The sequence below is a fragment of the Echeneis naucrates genome, chromosome 6 (genome assembly GCF_900963305.1).
Source record: "Echeneis naucrates chromosome 6, fEcheNa1.1, whole genome shotgun sequence".
NCBI lineage: Eukaryota > Metazoa > Chordata > Actinopteri > Carangiformes > Echeneidae > Echeneis > Echeneis naucrates.
The window spans coordinates 14,101,294-14,119,921 of record NC_042516.1 but is presented as its reverse complement, the minus strand read 5'-3'; the positions used below and the strand labels follow the sequence as shown (position 1 = coordinate 14,119,921).

The following is an 18,628-nucleotide window of genomic DNA, read 5'->3' as shown; positions in this document are numbered from 1 at the left end:
GATTTACTGCAGGTCGGTCAGTCTGGATTGATTAATGCACGCAGAATAGTATCTTGTATTTTATACACTGTGCTCTCATCACCCCTCCCCCTGCCATCGTTTTTCTTTACAAGCTCATAATGTGACGGCTAAGCAGGCTCTTATGACTCTTATGACTGATTAAAGTCTGCATCCTTTTGCCATTAGACAAATCCATTAGACACACACACAGCCAATTCCATTCTGCTGTACAGATAAAGGACACACACACACACACACTGAATGAACAACTGTTTGCCGTATCAGAAACCAGGACTAAGTACTTGAAGAGTATAAAATGCTCCTCACACGCTTGTCTTGAGTGCACAATCAGTAACACAGAAGTAGTTGGTGTACAAAACATTCCTCACTTTTTAGGATGCCTTATAAAACGTCTCATGGTTTCATGGTTTCAAGGTTTCATTAGTTTTCTTTTGAGAAATTGTGATGATCCAAGTAACGAGATATTTTTTGTCCTAGGGGAATATTTTCTGTTTACAGAGGAGTAATTAAGTCACCGTTGCTGTCTAAGAGATTTAGCGAATAACTGACTTAGAGTCTCTTGGGTCGTGAAACATACGTTGGTGTGTGATTTAGAGAGCCAGAGCAGACAGACCTTGGACATCCTGAAATCTGAGGCTGTCCGGTGTCAGGGTCACATCATGATATTTATTAGAAAAAAAAAAAGGTTTCACTGGCGGAGGAGGAGGATGTCTATGATTTCAGACCAACTAAATCACAAAAAAATATTTGAACAGAAAAAGTGTTTATTCCAGAACCTGTGAGTGTGATAATAAATACATAAGCAAACATCCTTGTGTGGTGCATAAAGCACACACATGCATCACCTAAAACCACCTTCATCTTGGTGAAAACAATAAAGAAATCTTCTGCTCATATCTCCAGTTTTCTGTGTCTATGTTGGTCCCTTCATGCTGTAAACGCTTATCAGTACGAGTGACTGTGTGTGTGGGTTTTGTGTATATATGTGGAAGGCTTTGGTAGGTTTTCCCTCAAACAGTCTTATAGCTGGATTAACAGTAGTACTTCACAGTCGACTGGTTGTACACCTACTTCAGCATGTGATTTGGTGACACACTGCAGTTGTTAAACCAAACCAGTCTGCTCCCTCAACAGTGTCTAGCTTTTTACTGCTAAACTGTAGTGGGGGTGTCGGCACAGAGCAGAATTGTAAAAATAAACAGTCATTCACTTTTTTTTTTTTTTTTTAAATAATCATTAACATCCTGCGTGTCATATTACAAGCTATGGTGAACAGACAACAGCATCAACTGTAAAGGTGAGTTTACATTTGTGTGGAATGTGAGTGAAAATGCATGAATGGACCTCAGGTGTGTACGTTTTGTCCATTAAAGTGTTTACCTCAGTCTCATGTTTGTGTGCATTTGTTTTTTCTCATTCGTCTGCCTTGTATTTGTGGATGTGTCTCAGTCTTTGTTACATGCTAACCTCTTGGGGTCAGCGTAAAGAGGGCAGCAGAAGACCGGTGTGTGCAGAGCAGTAATGGTCTACCCAGAGACCTGCAGACTGTGCCAGTGCTAGTTCAGTGATGGGGAGCGGTCGGTGGTCCACAGCAGCTCAATGTAGGGCCACTTGGTCTGTAAGCAGCGCTTGACTGGAGTGTCGTCTGTCCGAACCATGGGGTCCTCAAAACCTAGCACCAAAGCTGTTCCTTCCACATATTCCACCTTAAAAAAAAGGCACACACCAGCACATGAACACAAACGTAAAACAGAGTTAACCCGCAAACATCAGCTTTGATAGGCTCCAACTCTAGGAAACTGTTTTGAGACATTTCCTTTGAATGTGTCAACGGTGAAATGCAGAATAGACACACATGCAACTTTTTCTCACAAGCACACACATATACCAGCTGCATGGGACTGCTGATGGCAAGCTCTGCTATTCACATTTGGAGCTACGGGAATGGAAATACCATTATAATCTTATAGGTGCCTGCTGCCATACACGTGTGAATGTACTTTTGTGTGGGGAAACATATGGTGCCTTTCCTACATTTTCAGGTAGCAATGAGGAAAAAGCACAGACTATACAAAAGTTGTCAGATGATGAAAGTGATATTCCTGAGTACCAGGTTTGTGCGCCACCACCAGCTATATCCACTGACAATCATCAATCAAATTAAGCCTGCTTAACAGATGTATTTGAACATTTATCACTGACAGGCTGCTGACAGTGGCTTCTGTGTTGAAATTATTCTGAGAAATCAGAGCATAAACTGGGGCGTTTGGATGGATGGACAGGCTCTTAGGCTTGTGATAGCTACTGTTTATTCTGGAATGGGTGACTTCCTCCAACTGTGTGTGTGTGTGTGTGTGTGTGTGTGTGTGTATGAGCATGTGAATGATGACAGGAAAAGTGGAGAAGTCATTGTAAGTGTAAGAGTAAAGGAATATGAAAAGGAACCACTACCATAAGTTTGGTTATTAAAACGTGAATATAAAAGGTTGTCTTACCCTCTCGTTGTGGTTGGACTGTTTAAGTCCATTGTAGTGGTAGACGGGAAATGAGTCTGGGATTCCTGAATCCTGAAAGACGGATGGGGAGCAGAGCGAAAAACATGCTATGTTGTCAGAAAGTCTTTGGGAAAACTGCTCCCACAGACATGGGGTAAAGACCCACAGAGACAAAACATTTTTGAACGGTATCAACATATCTCTGTGTGCAACCAATCCCAACATCCCACTTGTTATATTGAAATATGTGTTTTGATTGGTGTACTGAACTCGACTCCAATTTACCGCAAGCCACCTAATACTCGAAAAATGTCCAATGACGTTGAGTCAAAACATTCCCTGTGACTTTGGCTTGAAGGTGCAGAATGTTAATTGGGTATACTGTCTGAGAGCATGTCCATGTTTTTGTGTTTATATGCCTATATATGAAACTCTAGCCCTCACCCCAATCCCACGTGTGTCCAGTTGGCTAATGGTAGTATAATTTCTTTGTGGCTTGAAGCCATTCCTCTGGTTAGTCCCTCAATCCCTGATCACTTTAACACATCTCCCCTCTATCTCTCCCTCGCAGTCTTCCTCACTCGTCCTGCCTCATAAGGGCCTCCTAGAGGCTTTCTAAACTAAAAAGCAAGAAACATTATATAATTTGAACACACGCATTGATTTCATGTGAGACACCACAGGAATGTTTTTGGCATATTAGCCGTTGGTTTTCTAAAACAGCACTCCATACATACTTTCGAAATAGACTCAAGTGTAACCTACATGTGTGCATGCATGTCTCTTTTCCACATGTTTTAACAGTGATACAGATATATTTGTCATTTGTGGAGTGGAAGTGTATCACTATGTACACACACACCTGATCAGGGAAGAACTCCAACAAGAAGGGACCCAGAAGAATTATGCCCAAACTCTCTGGATCCAGCTTGCTTTTCACTAGACTGACACTGAGAAGACACAGAAGATATAAAAGGAGAGAAAAACAGATGCTGAATTCTAAAGAGAACTGAGAGAAGGAACAAAAAGCAACAGATACAAAACAGTGACCTGAGATGTCTTATGTATGAAAACAGAATAATTTATGTTCTCCTTATCAGTGAATGTGAAGTTACAATGCTGATTTTGGTGAGTGTGTGAGCATTTTTTTATGAATACCATGGTGCAACTAAATATACCTCTGTCCAGACATTCCAACTTGTTAGATCAGTGTTATTATTATTCTACCGTGATATAAAAAATCCTGTCAGATTGCCCTTTTAAGGCAGCGAGGAGAGAAGCAGGAGTGATGCCAAGACACAGAGTGAATGCAATGACTGTGTATTCATCTATTGATTTTCACAAGTCATAGCAGCTGAGTAGAGTACAGAAGAAACCATGACCCTGCTTAAGCCTCACTTACAAACCGTATATGATTCACATGCATTGTTTTTTTTAACAATGTTGTGCTAGATGTGTGTAAGGGAGTGAGAAAATCAGAAAAGCTCCATAAATAATCTATCCTTAATGTGAATAAGCGATTGTGTGTTAATGGTGATGTTGGGAGTTAGCTGTTTGTGTTGGATATATTCTCTATTCATTGCATGAAAGCATACAAGGTTGCTTAAAAAAATGGACAGCACATGAGAAAATGGTGCAGTTATTCCTTGGGTCCAGTCCTTGCGTGTGTTTGGGTTATAATGCAGCTTTCAGTTTGTCTGTGCTGGTATGTCTGTTATTTCTAACTCTTTCTAAAAACCTAGGAAACAATTTGAAGTGATCCTCCATGACATGCCCTTTGCTACATCCAGGTCATATTAACATGGAGGAATCCCTGTTAATATGATATATTAATTATAACTCTCTTGTTGGGTGGTAGGGACAGAGACTTTTTGCACCAGGAGTCTCCCCACAGTTGCTGGGTTGTGTTGCGATGTATCAACCATCTGGGGGTCTGCTGAGCAGATCAGTGGTCCGGTCAGTTAGCCAGGCCCACAGCTGCAGCGTAAGGACTTACTGTTTCACAGATGAGAACTTGCCTCTGTTTGAAGCGGCACTTTAAAGCATTTCTTCCTGTTCTCAGTCTTTCTTCCTGCCGTTAATGATCTCTCTCTAAGCCTCTATTTCTGACTTTCTTTATTTCTTTCTCTCTGAGCCTTTATAGCAGGCTCTTCTGGCCTCACTTTATAGTCGCCTGTGAGTGAAACATGAGCACGGGGCAGCTGACCTGGCCTGGCTGTGACTTAAGAGTTAGAACTTTAGAAGTTCTACAGGTGCCACACACACACACACACACACACACACACACACACACACACACACACACACACACACACACACACACACTAAGCATTAAACATGCAAGCACTTACTACTCAGGCTCTGAGACAAGGTCAAGGGCTTTCATCACATCCTCCAACAGAGACTCTGGGATGAAACCATTATCTACAGCAAGAGAGAGAGAGCAAGAAATACAAAGAAAGACTCATGCAATGGGTGAACCTGGATAAAACATAAAATACAGGACCAAGTTGAAAGCCGGGGGGAAGCCTTCACCTACACTCATATGCCACATGCACTATTTGCATCACATATCCTTGGGAATTAATCTGACACAACACGCACACACACACACAAAAAAACAACAACTCTGTGACAGAATCATCATAACACACATACACAGACCTCGTGCCTTTTCTCTGACCTACATTCCACTGCCATGATGGTGATTGCTTTACCTGAGAGCAGAAGCTAAAAAGACTAACGTGTGTTCTTGTTAGAAAGACTGCTTATGTGGGTCTGAGCACTTATAGCATGGAAGTGTGTGTAGCCTGTTGTTTAGAAAAATACATAAGCCCTACTTGTATTCTGAAGAAGATAACTGATGAGTGTTCTGCTTGTCTGCATTCAAGCGAGCCGTTTTCACCTTTTCAATGCCAAATATTGTTCCAACTCAGCGGCAACTGAAGGTTTGACAGGCAGCAGAAAAGGTATGTACTCTGCACAGAGATAATGAAAAACCTCCAATATTAAAGAACATGCTGAGACCATGGGTTTCATGGTGCAGGCCTAGTGAGTCACTAGTGTGTGTAGATGTGACTGGTGCCGTTTTTCAACATTGCAGGACATTTGCTGACTCTACATGTGACACAGACAGATTTATGAGCCTTTTGCGCAGCATTCAACTCTACTGCTGGTTTTGGCTTTTGTATAAACACTATAGTTTACAGTTTTTGCACAATTTGTGTGCGAGAAAAGACAATGCGGTCTGTGCAGATGACAGCATGAATGGATTTGACAGTATTCAAAGTGGTGATTTGTGCAACAGATGAAGATGAGTGGGAGAAAATTAAAGACTGTAATGTTTAAATATTTGTTGTTGAAGTGCATGGTGCTTGCAAGTCACTGTAGCATTGACCACATAATAAAAAATTATCCTTAGGAATCAGCACTTTGTTCCCAAAGGCCAGATAATACATTGTTTTGTTTATGGCAAGATCGTACTTGCACACTTCATTTCATAATAAAAACATATATCCATGACTGATTTAGTCAGATCCAGGACTGAGGGCTCTTGCAACATGGATAACTCTTAGTGTGGAATCCTAACATGCGCGTGTGCTGAGCATGACTCCCAACATCTCTGCATTCCTCTATCCTGCCTCTTATTTCAACAGCAGAAGTAAAACAATACACACCAGATGTTGAGACTAAATGTTTCAAGTCAATGTTCTTTCTTGTCTGTGACTGCTCTTGAACACAAAATAACCCTATACTGTAATCTTGAAGCTGCATAAATGAACACTGCAGTCAGTCAACTTTAATTTCTTATGACAAACTATCCTCTTTTAATCTTTCTATTGCTATTGTGTGGCTCTCTGCGTCCTTTCCCTCGCCTTTTACCCCAGTCACCTGGAAGTGACAAGAAAGGAGGTTTAGGAAAATGAGGGCGAGAGGGCGTGAGCAGGAAGATTGACTCAGCTGTGCGAAGAGCTGATCTCACCAACCTAAACAACAACATTGGCTAAGAGAGAAACAGACAGTGCAGAAGAAAACAACCAACGCAAGAAACAAGAAAGGGAGAGGAGGAGAACCCTGAAGGTCATAAATGCATCTGCTGCATCAGGCAAGATGGAATAGACAGAAAGCAATTAAAGGGAATGTTTTGGTTAAGTTGTATTTCCATTCAGCTCATGTAGCAAATAAAGTGATCTAGAAAAAAACAAAAACAAAACAACCACCACAAAGCAAAAATGTCAGTATGCACAGAATGATCATGTGTGCATACAGACATACAGACTCTTTACCTTCAGGATCAAATGACTGGAAGACCCTCCTTGCTTGTTCTGATGGAGACTCTGGACCTACCAGGGACATCTCCTACGGAGGGATGACCAGAAAGGAGAAACCGAGGGACAGGAAGAAATAAATGGCAGAAAAAAAGAAAGAGATGATTAAAAGTTGAGATGTTGTTCATGACAACACGAAAGGTCTGACCTAAAAATGACCATGTAAAGATTTGTGATCTAAGTAATCAGCCAATCAGAAAGATCTACCCACTACTGACAGATTTAGACTGTTCATCAAGCACAAATGTATAACAAGCTTTAGAGCATGTAGTCAACATTGAGTACCCATTGCAGTGGGTTGTGATGCACTGCCAATGTATATTGTGCATGTGTGTGACCGTGAATAATCTGAGGGGCCAGTGCAATCACCATAGCCCACTGCGTTGTTAACTGATCTGCTGATAAGGTTAGATGGCTTGTTTTCACTCCAAACATTCAATCAGGAAATCAAGATTTACAACTACAGTCTGTGATTTATCAAGCTCTGCAGGGTTTGTTTATTGGAGAAATTCAGAGAGTGCAATCTTGGCAAATAGAAAAAAGGATATGTGTATCAAGAGGGCAATACCTCTGGTAATATAATATCACCTCAAAATGTTTCTAAACCAATGACGCACTGGCAGAATGCTTATAATTTTTAAACCCCTTCCCTCACTCATGTTTTGCAATATTTGAGATAATGGCAACTATGCCAACAACATGCTGTCACTGAAGTGACAAGTGTGCATGTGTGAGAAAGCAAGCAGGGATGTAACTCTGTTCCAACCTCCAAGTTAATTCTTCACAACAACCATTTGTCATATTGTGTGCAAATGAGTGCAAAATCCCGAACAACATCAACAACACTAGAAAGATGCACACAGTTATCCTAATTTGCAGGATTCACTGTAGAGAGACAGTGAATAGAGAGAAAATAAAGATCTCGAAAAAGGGACTTCGGCAGCAGAGTGACACAGAGCCAGGAACAGGGAAGGACAAAAACATTATGTTCAAACGAAAAAGGTTTGAAAACACTGAACCTCAAGCATCCGAAGTCAGATGCTCTCGACTGATGTCATGACCTCTCTCAAATTAAGACGTGTTCTATTTTTTCTTAACCTCTTATGTGGAAATTTAACAGTTGAACAACTATCAGTTTGCAAGCAAACAGTAAGAAGTGCAAAGGTGAATGTTATAGTTCACTGAAAATCTCTTAAATAAATAATAGTAGTGTCAATAAAAGGAAAGCTTAGAGGAGACAGAGAGGATATTTCTCAACTAGAGAATAAAATTAGATGTATGTTAAGAAAATAGCTTTTCAGCCTTAACTGTGTCTCTCTATGTGTGCGGGCAAGAGTCAGAGGGTTCACACTGCTCCTCCATATGAGTGAGGGAGGGATTGTATTTATGACAACGAAGCACTGGACAAACACAGCATGATTTTGGAGCATGTTTTGCAGCAATTGAACCCTGCTCATCTTCTTTAGCTGCCCTTTATTAAAGCTTGAGCCTCAGATCCACACACACTGCTTGGGTTTCACGCTCCACTTATTACTGTACTCAGGGCTTACTCAGGGGGAGAGAGGGGTACAGGGGGACAGATTGAGAAGAGATGACTCCCAGCTGCTGGCTCTTTGGACACATGGACACACACACACACACACACACACACACACACACAGTTCTGTTATAAAGTATAGTTAGGTCTTAATGTGTTAACATTATAGGCTCCATAAAACTGACAGAAGATTTGTCATTAGTTACATGTTTGGGTCTCTCTAACGGGGGTGGACAAGGTTCATAATGCCAATCCTGGAGGAAAAAAGGGCTGAAAATGATACAAAGCTATTGGCAATATGTCTCACTTCAAATTTGCCTTAAACTAAGAAACTATAGCACCTCTGAAAGAGATGAAAAGTCCAACGAGCCCAGTGAACCCACGTGTTTATCGTTCAGACATATTTGTTATAAACCTGATAGTGCTATAGTTAGAGGACATCACTTTACAAAGATAAGTATGTGGACATCCTGAGACAAAACAAAACATACTTTTATGACTTGTCCATACATGCTAATAAAAATTTAGAAAATGGTAGGGCAGGCAATGACACCAGCACACAAACATACATAACGGCGGCAGAAATAAGGTGATTGTCAGTGTGTGCGTCTGTGTGTGTGATGATAGGTCTGCTTGGTTGTCTTTGATCTCTGTTTTATTAGAGGCCTGGGGAAGATGCTGCTGAGTTGGCAAACATGTCATGGAGCTAACACACTCTGCAGGGAAGCTGTGAGCAATTGTGTATTTCAGTGTTTCTTTGCACTCATACCTACTGTGATACAGTATGTCTGCATATGTTGGTTTATCAAGAAAAGAAAGATAATAATTGGGCATGTCTACTGTGTCCTGGAGTTCTGGATTCAGTTCTCTAGAATGTGTAAACAGAGAGACAGTACAAGACACACAGACACACACAGCTTTAAGTGTGTATAACGAAATGAAGGGGCCCACTCCAACCTCCACAGCCGGACTCTTTTTTACACAAACCCTGGACCTCAGAGAAACACCAAGCTACTCTACAAAGGACCAAAGCAAGAACAACACATGCACACCACTCGGTGGACTTACATTAGTATTTACAAAGTAATGCAAAACAGTTGCTTTGAGCCAGAGCACTTTTCTTGCAGTGAAATACACCAAATGACCAAAGGTAAACAAGTGTGAAGTGTGTTTCAGTTAAGTCAGCACAAATGACCTATCTGCACTTATTCTATTACACAAGACACATAGACTATCATACAGTACAGGTGTAATCAATTTTTTCCATTTTGTATCTGCAGACCAAACTTACAAACCTTTGCCTTCAGCTTTTCCGTTACTCAGTCCTTAGTAGACCTGAGTGGCTCTTTGGTTGACAAATCATTCATTGTATGCCCCTTTCCTTGCTTGTTCTTATTATTTCCCAGTTTCACCTCTTTTTACCTACCCCTTCCGACTTAAAGTATGTACCCTTGAGTATTTCCTCCCCTCCCACCCTTGACTTTTTCTTCCACTCTCCCTCCTCCTGTTCCTTCTTTATCTCCCTGTGCTACTTCAGAAAAGACAGGTAGACATGGTTGACTTGAGTTACTCTTTTATTCTCCCTGGTCTGCCCAAAAACCTATTGTGTGTGCTGAGAGGCTCTGAGTGGCCATAGAGTGTATCTGAAGGGATCTGTTTCAAGACAACAAAGCAGAGGTCTCGGACACTGGCTCCTGCCCTGTTTGTCGTTTGCATTCACAGTCTCGCTGCATGACAGGCTGAGGAGAAGCGTGAGCAGATAGTCAATGTCAGATTGTTTGTCAGGTAGAGTGTATTTGTGTTTGTTTTGCCCATCCTTTGTCTGGATACAGGAAGCATTGGAAAACCTCTCTCTCCTTCCCAACATAGGGAGTGTGTGCAGTATCAACTGTATGCTCATGATGTGAGTTTGTGCTTCAGGTGTGAAAGGCAGGACAAAGCCCTGATTTATGTAGCTGGATAAGAAAGACTGTGTCTCACTAGAAAAGTGAGGAGACACCAGAGGATACTTATGTAGTGTAATGATGGCTCCAATAACAGAGATCAACACACTCGGGAAAAAGAAGAGCAGTGCAGCACACACACACACTGACACAGAGCCTTTCATCCAACTACAATGGCCTTTGGTCTGGCATGCCAAAGATTATTAATGACTGTTAATGTACACTGCTTTGTTATTTTGTGTTTGTGTGTGGTCCGCACCCTCTTATCATATTGGGACCAGAAAGTAATCCTCTTTAACAGAATGCAATGCAAGTTCTTATGGGCTATTATATTTGTTTCCTTTGCTTTCTGAATAATCATTCTTTGTTTTGCTAAAACTAACTTCAGTGCACTGGGCGGAATAGGCATCATTCAACATTATTGTTAATCAGGTCAGCAGTATCATCTTCTATTTATATGATTATATCATGCTATCATCTTAGATTGCATTCATTTTTATTTTGTATCATGATATACCATTATTGAACTATTGAGGGATGATTAATGGTCTTGAGAGCATGCAGTATCTGATACATTATTCTAAATATAAGGTTCTCTTTGTATCTCTGCCACCTGAGCTCACTTAACTGACAAAGACTGAAATGCAGTTAAAATCTTTTATATATAATAATTCCAGCAATACTGCTAACAAGTGTTATAACAATGGTGTAATTTTTTTGAGTTAATATGTCAATAAAGTAAAGTGTCAATAAAGCCTCATTAAATTAAACTAATCTACATTAAGTGCCCATACATTTCCAGGCTTCTGCTCTTTTGCAGTACATATTCTGTGTGCAGACAGAGGCTGGAGTCTTAAGGGATGGAGAGCGCCACAGCGGCTGCTCTCCTTCCTAGTAAATCACTGACCCAGAACACAGCTACTGTACACATATGCACACAAAAACACACACGCAACTCCCTGGAGAAGCAGAAATCCAGCCTGTGAACCTCATCACTCAGTGAGAGGAGAGTAAAGGGTGATGAGAAATGTCACTAGAGGATCACCCCACCTGTTTTCCTGAGTGACCACTGCCCCACTCTTAAAATGCATCCTTTCATTTCTACTTCCCCTCTTCCTCCTTCCTTCCCATGAGGGACCAATAAGCTGAAGAGGTTGGCTGAGGCACACTAGGGAATTTTTCTCCTGGGCAACCAATCCACTGTCCACTGGAGTGGATAGTGGCTTCAAAGACAAGGCTGGGGAAGGAAAGTCAAAAGAACCCTCTTCTAGACGAAATGCATGATATGTCTAATCCATCACCTGTCTCTCTCCTCCATCACTCTCTGTCTGTCTGTCTTAATTTCTCTGGCGTCTCAGAAACTCTTGTCCAAAAACAGATCCCATTACATGCCATTATACAGACTCCAGCTCTTTCTCACATACACATAAATACAACAGAGGGCAGAGATGGATGTTTCGGGCAGGGATCAGAGAGGTAGATTAGATAAAGAAAAAACACTAACGCTATTAAGCTGATGGTCTGAAAGCCACAGTCACACACTGACAGCAACCCAGGGGAATACACACCCGTCTCCAAAGGCAGACAGAAGGTGCCACTGACACATTAGAGGCAGGGATCAGGTTTTCCGTTTTTGTGATGCTTATGGTTCTATATCTGAGCTTAAAGCTACATAACAAAGTGGCATGTATTTTTGTATCATGAAAACCAGGAAATGTCAATCAATGTCTGTAAATAAGCACTAAACATAGATCCCCCCTTCAATGACAAGAGGGTCACAATCAGTGAAGTCTACTAGCAGAGCACCCTTGTCTCCATGTCTTCCCCTTTCAGTCTAGTCTTAAAGTTGTAGAGGTGGTACGTCAGTCTTGTATGTCAGTATATATGCATGTGTGTGTGTTCAAGTATGTTCACAGTCTCCAATGGGACAAATGGATCCAGATGGAAACTCTGGAATCACATTCCCCAAAGAAAGTCATTCACCTGAGGTCTCGCTCTTCACTCACTGACACACATACACACACAACTAATGCTAATCAGGATTAGGTTCCCTGCTGTCTGGAATCTGTGTGTAAGATTCAATGTGTGCACGAGTGTATATATGTGAACATGCCACTAGTGACAGGGGAGTTGTAGCAATCGGTAAGTCATCGGTGCATCCATGACGACTTTGGGTCATCACTGAGCCAACATACGATCCACTCGCAGCGCAGGCTTCAGCTTTATACATGTAACTGATCTTTTAATCAATGGTATATTAAGGGTATGGCTTTATTATGGAGATGACTGCCTGGGATTCGTTCACAGCAGGGAGAATCAATTTGCAACAACTAAACCTGCCAGCTTTAATACACAGCTACAGCAATGTATTATGTTACGTGTTCTCTGATAGAGATGATAAACATGTTTTCTTGCATCCAAAGAGGGCAAAAGGACATAAAAACACATGCGCAAATGCACACACACACACGCAAACAAACACACCAATCTGATCATTCATTTGAACCAAAGAGGGAAACATTCCTTCAAAATTACAAGCGCAAGGTTGACAAATCCACCTCCATTAGGGTGAGCATGTATAACCGCACTAAAACCCTAGTTATCCTTACAATATGGAGACGTGTGTGTGTGTGTGATGTGAGTATAAATGGGAATAGGATTTTCTTTACTGTTAACAGTTATTTTGGCTGTTAGCATTGCTTTTTCAACCTTTTGCATTTTTGGGGAGCTACTGGTTTCCTGGGACCACTTTGTTCAATTAAAACAAAAAAACATGATCCATTTTGTTGGTATACATTCAACAGGGATGGAAGACAGAAGTAGTCTGTAAATGGAGGACAAACTTAATTTATATCACGGCCATGAATGTTGAACAGCCCATTATACAGCAAATCAGATGGAAACTTCTTCTTAAGGCTGGGTAGGTGAAAAGCCAAGAAAGAGCACTAGCCATATATGACTATGCGCTCATTTTCCCTCCCCTCACTTTATGCCTCTCTTTTTTTCCCCACATTGATATCTGATCTGCACTATATTAAATCTATCAAGCACATTCCATATTTTAGTTTTCCAAACCTGCTGAGGAGACTGGTTTATATTACATTCTGTGGCTCTGTGCATGAAATGTGTTTGTTCTCTTGTAGATGAATGTATTTAACTTGCCTTGGTGAAAAACACAGAGAGGTGGGTTTCACTGCCGAGGATCCAAATAGGGAACTTTGGAGACTTGAGGAATGCCCCAACCTGAAATTCACACACACATATACAGGGAGAGAGAAAAGGAATGCTTCACAAATATGCATCCATTTAGAGTATTTTTCATCATGAATCACAGACAATTCAACATGCATGAAGTTAAAAAGTCTTCTTCATGAATTTAATTAATATTATAACAAACATAACATGTCAGAGCATAAGAGCTGCATTTTACTTCTTTGGATTCTCAAAGAAATGAGCACTCTGAAATCAAACATATATTATTAAGGCGAATTAAACTTAAACAAACTGAATGACTTTATTTTTACTTAGAAGAACACTAAACCAAATAGAAAAACATGCATTATGGAATTGCACAATGAGAAGACCTCTCCTTATTCAATGAGTTGCTCTCCTAAATCACTGTTAAGTTACCTTGGATCATTTCACTTGCTATTGACATTCTATAGCTGCTACATTGCCTTTGAGAGTTGGTGCCTAAGCCCAGCTTTCTGGGGCTTGCTTTGGTTGGAAATGATAAATAAACAGCCAAGATTCCTGCTTTGCAAGATAACAAAAATATGTCACATCATGTGTTTTCAAATAGCGTTTGTGGTTTATTTTCGTGTGTTTCAGTACATGTGTGCCAGAAAATAGAAGTGCAGAGTGTACAGCAAGTTTGTGATTATTCTTTCCAAACACATATTTTCACATGGGAGATCTCAATGTGGTTTGTGCTTCACATATTAAAAACGTCCCACATCTCAGTCACACATAACAGAGAGCCATTGTATGTTTATTTGTTTTCATAGCACTCTCAGCTTATACAATGGGTGTTCGTGTCAGTTTCTCAGTATTTGGGAAGTCCTTGGCAAGTCTTTACAATGAGAAAGCACTGAATGTTGATTATTTTCACTGTATTATGTTTTTAAATGTCTTTACCTTGCAGTAGCGTAGTGATTCCATTAGCGTGAGGAAGCCAACTGATGCCTGTTTATGAATGCCATGTAGTTCTACAAGAAAGGGTGAAAGAAATAGTTGGAACACAATATGATTCTGTTAGATTACATCAAACTGCTTTTAATTTGCACTTAATATGCAATTTTGTGGGATGTGTACAGCAATTATTGCCATTTGATGGCTGTGGGTTAAATTTGGGACCATAAAAATGAGTGTGATGTGTGTGCCTCTTGTGGTGAAAATAACATTTGTGTGTATATATAGTCACCACAGCAAAGTCTTACTCATGCCAGAGCACTCCCTGTCTCCATCCCAGACATTCGACACAGCGTGGCCAGTCACAAGAAGGTTAACCAGGCTCTGACTGCAAAAGATAATAAAAGAAGGCGATAGCAAGTGAAGATGTAAGACATTCTGTGCCCTTTATCATACGAAAATGTCTTACAAAATACTGTAACTATCAACATATAACTTGCAGAAGCTGATGTGCAGAATAGGGGTGAAGCGGTGTTACAATACCTGCCATGACCATGCACAGGGTCTATGAGAGGCTCCATTGTATCCTGAATCTCATTTCTAATATTTTCTATGCCCTACACAGAGAAAACCAAAGGAAATAAGTATTGGTTTAATTTGTATGAGAAAAAGCCTGAAAAAATGTAAATTAATATTAAATGCCAGCTAATAAAAGGAAAACTGCGTTATTTCAAATTACTTATCAATGCGACAAATGACATCACCAATATCATCATTTATATGCAATATCTAATAGCTCTTTTATTCCAACCTCACCTTGGTTAGGATCACTGAGTAGAGAAAAAGCAAAACTCCACAGCACCCCCTCCAGGTGTGGTGGAGAGACAGCACCTCCTCGCTGAGATCAGACACTGACATTACAGTCCGCTTGCTGTGGGAGAACCAATATAATAACAACTTATGAATAATTAAAAATACTTACGTTTTGTTCGGTCACTGTAAATAATACTGATGCATTTATTATGCTCACAATGCCAGGATTTGTGTCTATTCTGGAAGCTAACTTCCACCATCTGGATGGAGGAAGGTGGTAACTTTCATGACAATGCACAAATTTACTAAATACAACAGAAGACAAGGAAAACTCTGATTCTGTCCTTTTGAAATCACTTTCCTCTTTTGCTCCAACTTAGGCTTGGTAATGGAGTTGTCTCTCAGATGGCACTCCTTCACTGTGAGTCAGCTTTGGTTTTTGCTGACTGTAGTCACAGCTTTCAGTGTTTATACAACGTGATGAAGTTTCAATATTCCCTTGGCAAGCGCAGCATTGCATTCATTTAGTTTGTGTGCGTGCGTGATGTGTGTGAGAAAGGTAGTGAGAGGTATTTTTTTATTAGGCAATCAGTGAAAGTGCTGATTCAGCAACTTGAGAGCAGAGTGAAATAGCTAATTCAATATGAAAGCAAAGTCTAACAAAGTAGATTAATCAAATACTGCTGATACCATCTGCTGAGAAATATGTGGTTTTCTATACCACTGCTGCATATTGGCAACTGCAAATTGAGGATTTGTGAGTTCTTAATCCCCAAAGAAACCCACAGTATTATTTAATGTCAACATCGCCTGCGTGGAGGAAGAAGCAGTAAAGGGCTTTAAGATGGAAAGTGTTACATGTGGTGAGAATATTAGGTGACACTTACTGCAGAACACTGTGAAACCGCTCAAAGCCAAGGTCCTCAGCAGCCAAAGCAGCTAGGCACAAGAAGACACACACTATGGTATCAGAGCATGGCACGTCAAAACTCCACACTGTCAACTGGTTAGTCTTCAAAAGTTCCTATTCTTGTGAGGGTAATGCTTTGTTGAGTGACCATTCATATTGTACCGTCATTGTGACTGACCATCTAGCATGTGAATGTAACAGGACTCACTGGGTTGCTGTTCTTGTGGCAGTTGGCTGCTCTCTGGTTCTGGCATGTCCTGTGTTTGAGACTGTGACTGCGCATTAGTATGGGTGCTAGTGTGTGGTCCCTGTCCCTTTGCCCACGTCACTAAGCAGAATCCTGTAGAGAGGCTGGAACAGGCAGACTCCAATATTTCACTCAATGTGGAACACAGGGCTGTTTTCTGCTCTTCCTCTAGTAGGCACAAACATAAAAGACAAATTATTTAACAACATAGTAACAACAACAACAAACAACAAAACAATAACAAATACAATGGTCTGGATGTTTTGCGGACAGTCTACCTGACATCTGTCTCCAGTTGGAACTTTCTCTATTGAAGAGAATATTCTTTAAGAGAAAAGCCTGCAAAGAAACACAAATTGTACATGTCTATACATATGCACAATACTATCACTGTCCATAACCTGCATTCACAGACTTTGAATTTTTTTTTATTTTAATACATAACGAACAGTTTTGCGTAACTTAAACATTGCCTGCTTGCATATGCAATGCAAGTCAGCCTGCTGGCTAACTTTAAAATAGATAGTGTTCACATTCTAAAAGATGTTAGGGACTAAAAGGTACAATTCTTTACAATGCAGTTTTAAGCACCAACCAGTGAGGTTGTAGAAGATTTATAAGCATACAGTGTTTTGGGAATATGGTGGACTGAGACTGGTCCTTTATGGGAGTTTACTAAAATTACACTGAACCATACCTGAACAGGGGCAATGACAGCACAAGGGCCACCTTCAAATTGCTCCAGGGCTGTGTGCTCACTCTCACTGAAAACAAATCCTGTGAAAAGGCCAAAACATTCTTAAGCGTCAAATAAGACATCTGAAAATTTCACATTTTCATATCAAATAAGGTGTTCTTTTTAGACATGTGCACCCATACACGTTGAAAAACCACAAGAGGATGAAAAGTCATATCTAATATGATGAGACAACTGAGAAGCACCGAAATGTAACCCCTGTATTTGACAAAATAACTGATAGATTAACTTGGATCTAAATTAGTTGTTAATGGTAGCCTTAGTCACATTTAAGGCATATTTTGTTGACTCAGGATAAATTCTTAGGGTGTTTATGTGCAACACACATACCAGTCTTTACATGGCCTTCTATTGGAAGACAACACCACACCAACTATCTATGATACTGTGGACATTTCGCCATTTGGCATCCCTGATTATCAATAATCATACCTTGGGTCCATCTGCGGAAGATGGAGGCAGACACTCCCCCATTGGCGGGTCGTCCCCAAACCAAATCCAGCAGATCTTTATTTAACTCGGACATGACAACTTTCAGTGCTGGTAAATCCAAAGGCACTCCCTTTTCAGTCCACCAGCCAGGTGATGACCACAGAGGTCTGTTGAGGCCAACTCGCTAGCTCTTCTGGAGGATGAGAGTCCACTTCTCTCGGCCTGTGGCATTGGCCACAAGCTGCCTGTGTAGCTATCCACAGTCTGACACTAGTGGCTCGGAGTAAACTGGCGTGTAGGAATAACATCAACGTAGCCAAAGCAGCTTGAAAGGAAAAGGGCGCAAATAAACGTGAGAATGACCATCTAACGCCAAAACCAAGGATGCATTACAGCACATATACCTTCATTACGATTTAACACTGTTGTTGTTGTTTTTTTTTATTAAACTAACAACACATACTCACTGCTTTTATGAACAAGCTACAATGCTAACAGCGGCGTTGATTAAAACGAGATGGAGGCAACAGGAGAACAGTTAGCTATTTCTGTGGCAGTGTCCTTATCCCTTTACAAGTTCGTGAAATTTCTGTAACAGTAACAATTGTAATAGCCGAGAAGGCTTAGCAATGTCAGCAGTTAGCATTAGCATCTTTACTAGCAGCTTATCTTTCATTGCTTTGTCATTCAATGATTTCTAAAGCGACAGCGATAGCGACAGTTGTTGAATCGATACGGTTTCTTATTAGTCAGTGGACTTGAAGTCATAATTACCTCAATACACAGCTGAGTAGTGGGTTTCCGTATTGATTGTATATTTTTATGTAGCAATTAAACTATCACCAACGTCTCTGTCATTCGTTTATTTACAACGGAATTGTTTAAAAAAAAAAGGAAAAAAACAAATTGTGCGTTCATTTGACGTGCCAGGCCATTGGTTAAAATATAGAACGTTCTAAATACGTCAGAGGTACGGACTTAACGCCTGATCTTATTGGCCCTCATGCTTATCAA

At 40.6% G+C, this 18,628-nt stretch overlaps 1 protein-coding gene across 1 annotated transcript; it reads right to left on the bottom strand.

The window, feature by feature from the left end:
• Nucleotides 1-1,195: 1,195 nt before the first annotated feature.
• Nucleotides 1,196-18,491, bottom strand: mindy3 (MINDY lysine 48 deubiquitinase 3). Its single transcript, XM_029505310.1, has 16 exons — nucleotides 18,389-18,491; nucleotides 17,615-17,939; nucleotides 17,123-17,202; nucleotides 16,704-16,764; nucleotides 16,387-16,593; nucleotides 16,156-16,207; nucleotides 15,272-15,386; nucleotides 14,999-15,072; nucleotides 14,764-14,843; nucleotides 14,462-14,532; nucleotides 13,487-13,567; nucleotides 6,803-6,875; nucleotides 4,868-4,940; nucleotides 3,379-3,466; nucleotides 2,517-2,588; nucleotides 1,196-1,727 (listed from the first exon to the last, which is right to left on the bottom strand). The coding sequence occupies exons 2-16, from the start codon at nucleotides 17,706-17,708 to the stop codon at nucleotides 1,578-1,580; spliced, it is 1,371 nt and encodes a 456-aa protein (XP_029361170.1). The 5' UTR covers nucleotides 17,709-17,939; nucleotides 18,389-18,491; the 3' UTR covers nucleotides 1,196-1,577.
• Between the last annotated feature and the right edge of the window lie 137 nt (nucleotides 18,492-18,628).

What these genes read in the sequence shown, in the direction of transcription:
- mindy3 (XM_029505310.1), bottom strand. Translation starts at nt 17,708, where the DNA reads ATGTCCGAGTTAAATAAAGATCTGCTGGATTTGGTTTGGGGACGACCC. An exon ending in CAACTGGAGACAGATGTCAG is followed by an intron (nt 16,594 to 16,703) that starts GTAGACTGTCCG and finishes TGTGCCTACTAG; the next exon opens with AGGAAGAGCAGAAAACAGCC. An exon ending in AGTCCAACCACAACGAGAGG is followed by an intron (nt 1,728 to 2,516) that starts GTAAGACAACCT and finishes CTTTTTTTTAAG; the next exon opens with GTGGAATATGTGGAAGGAAC.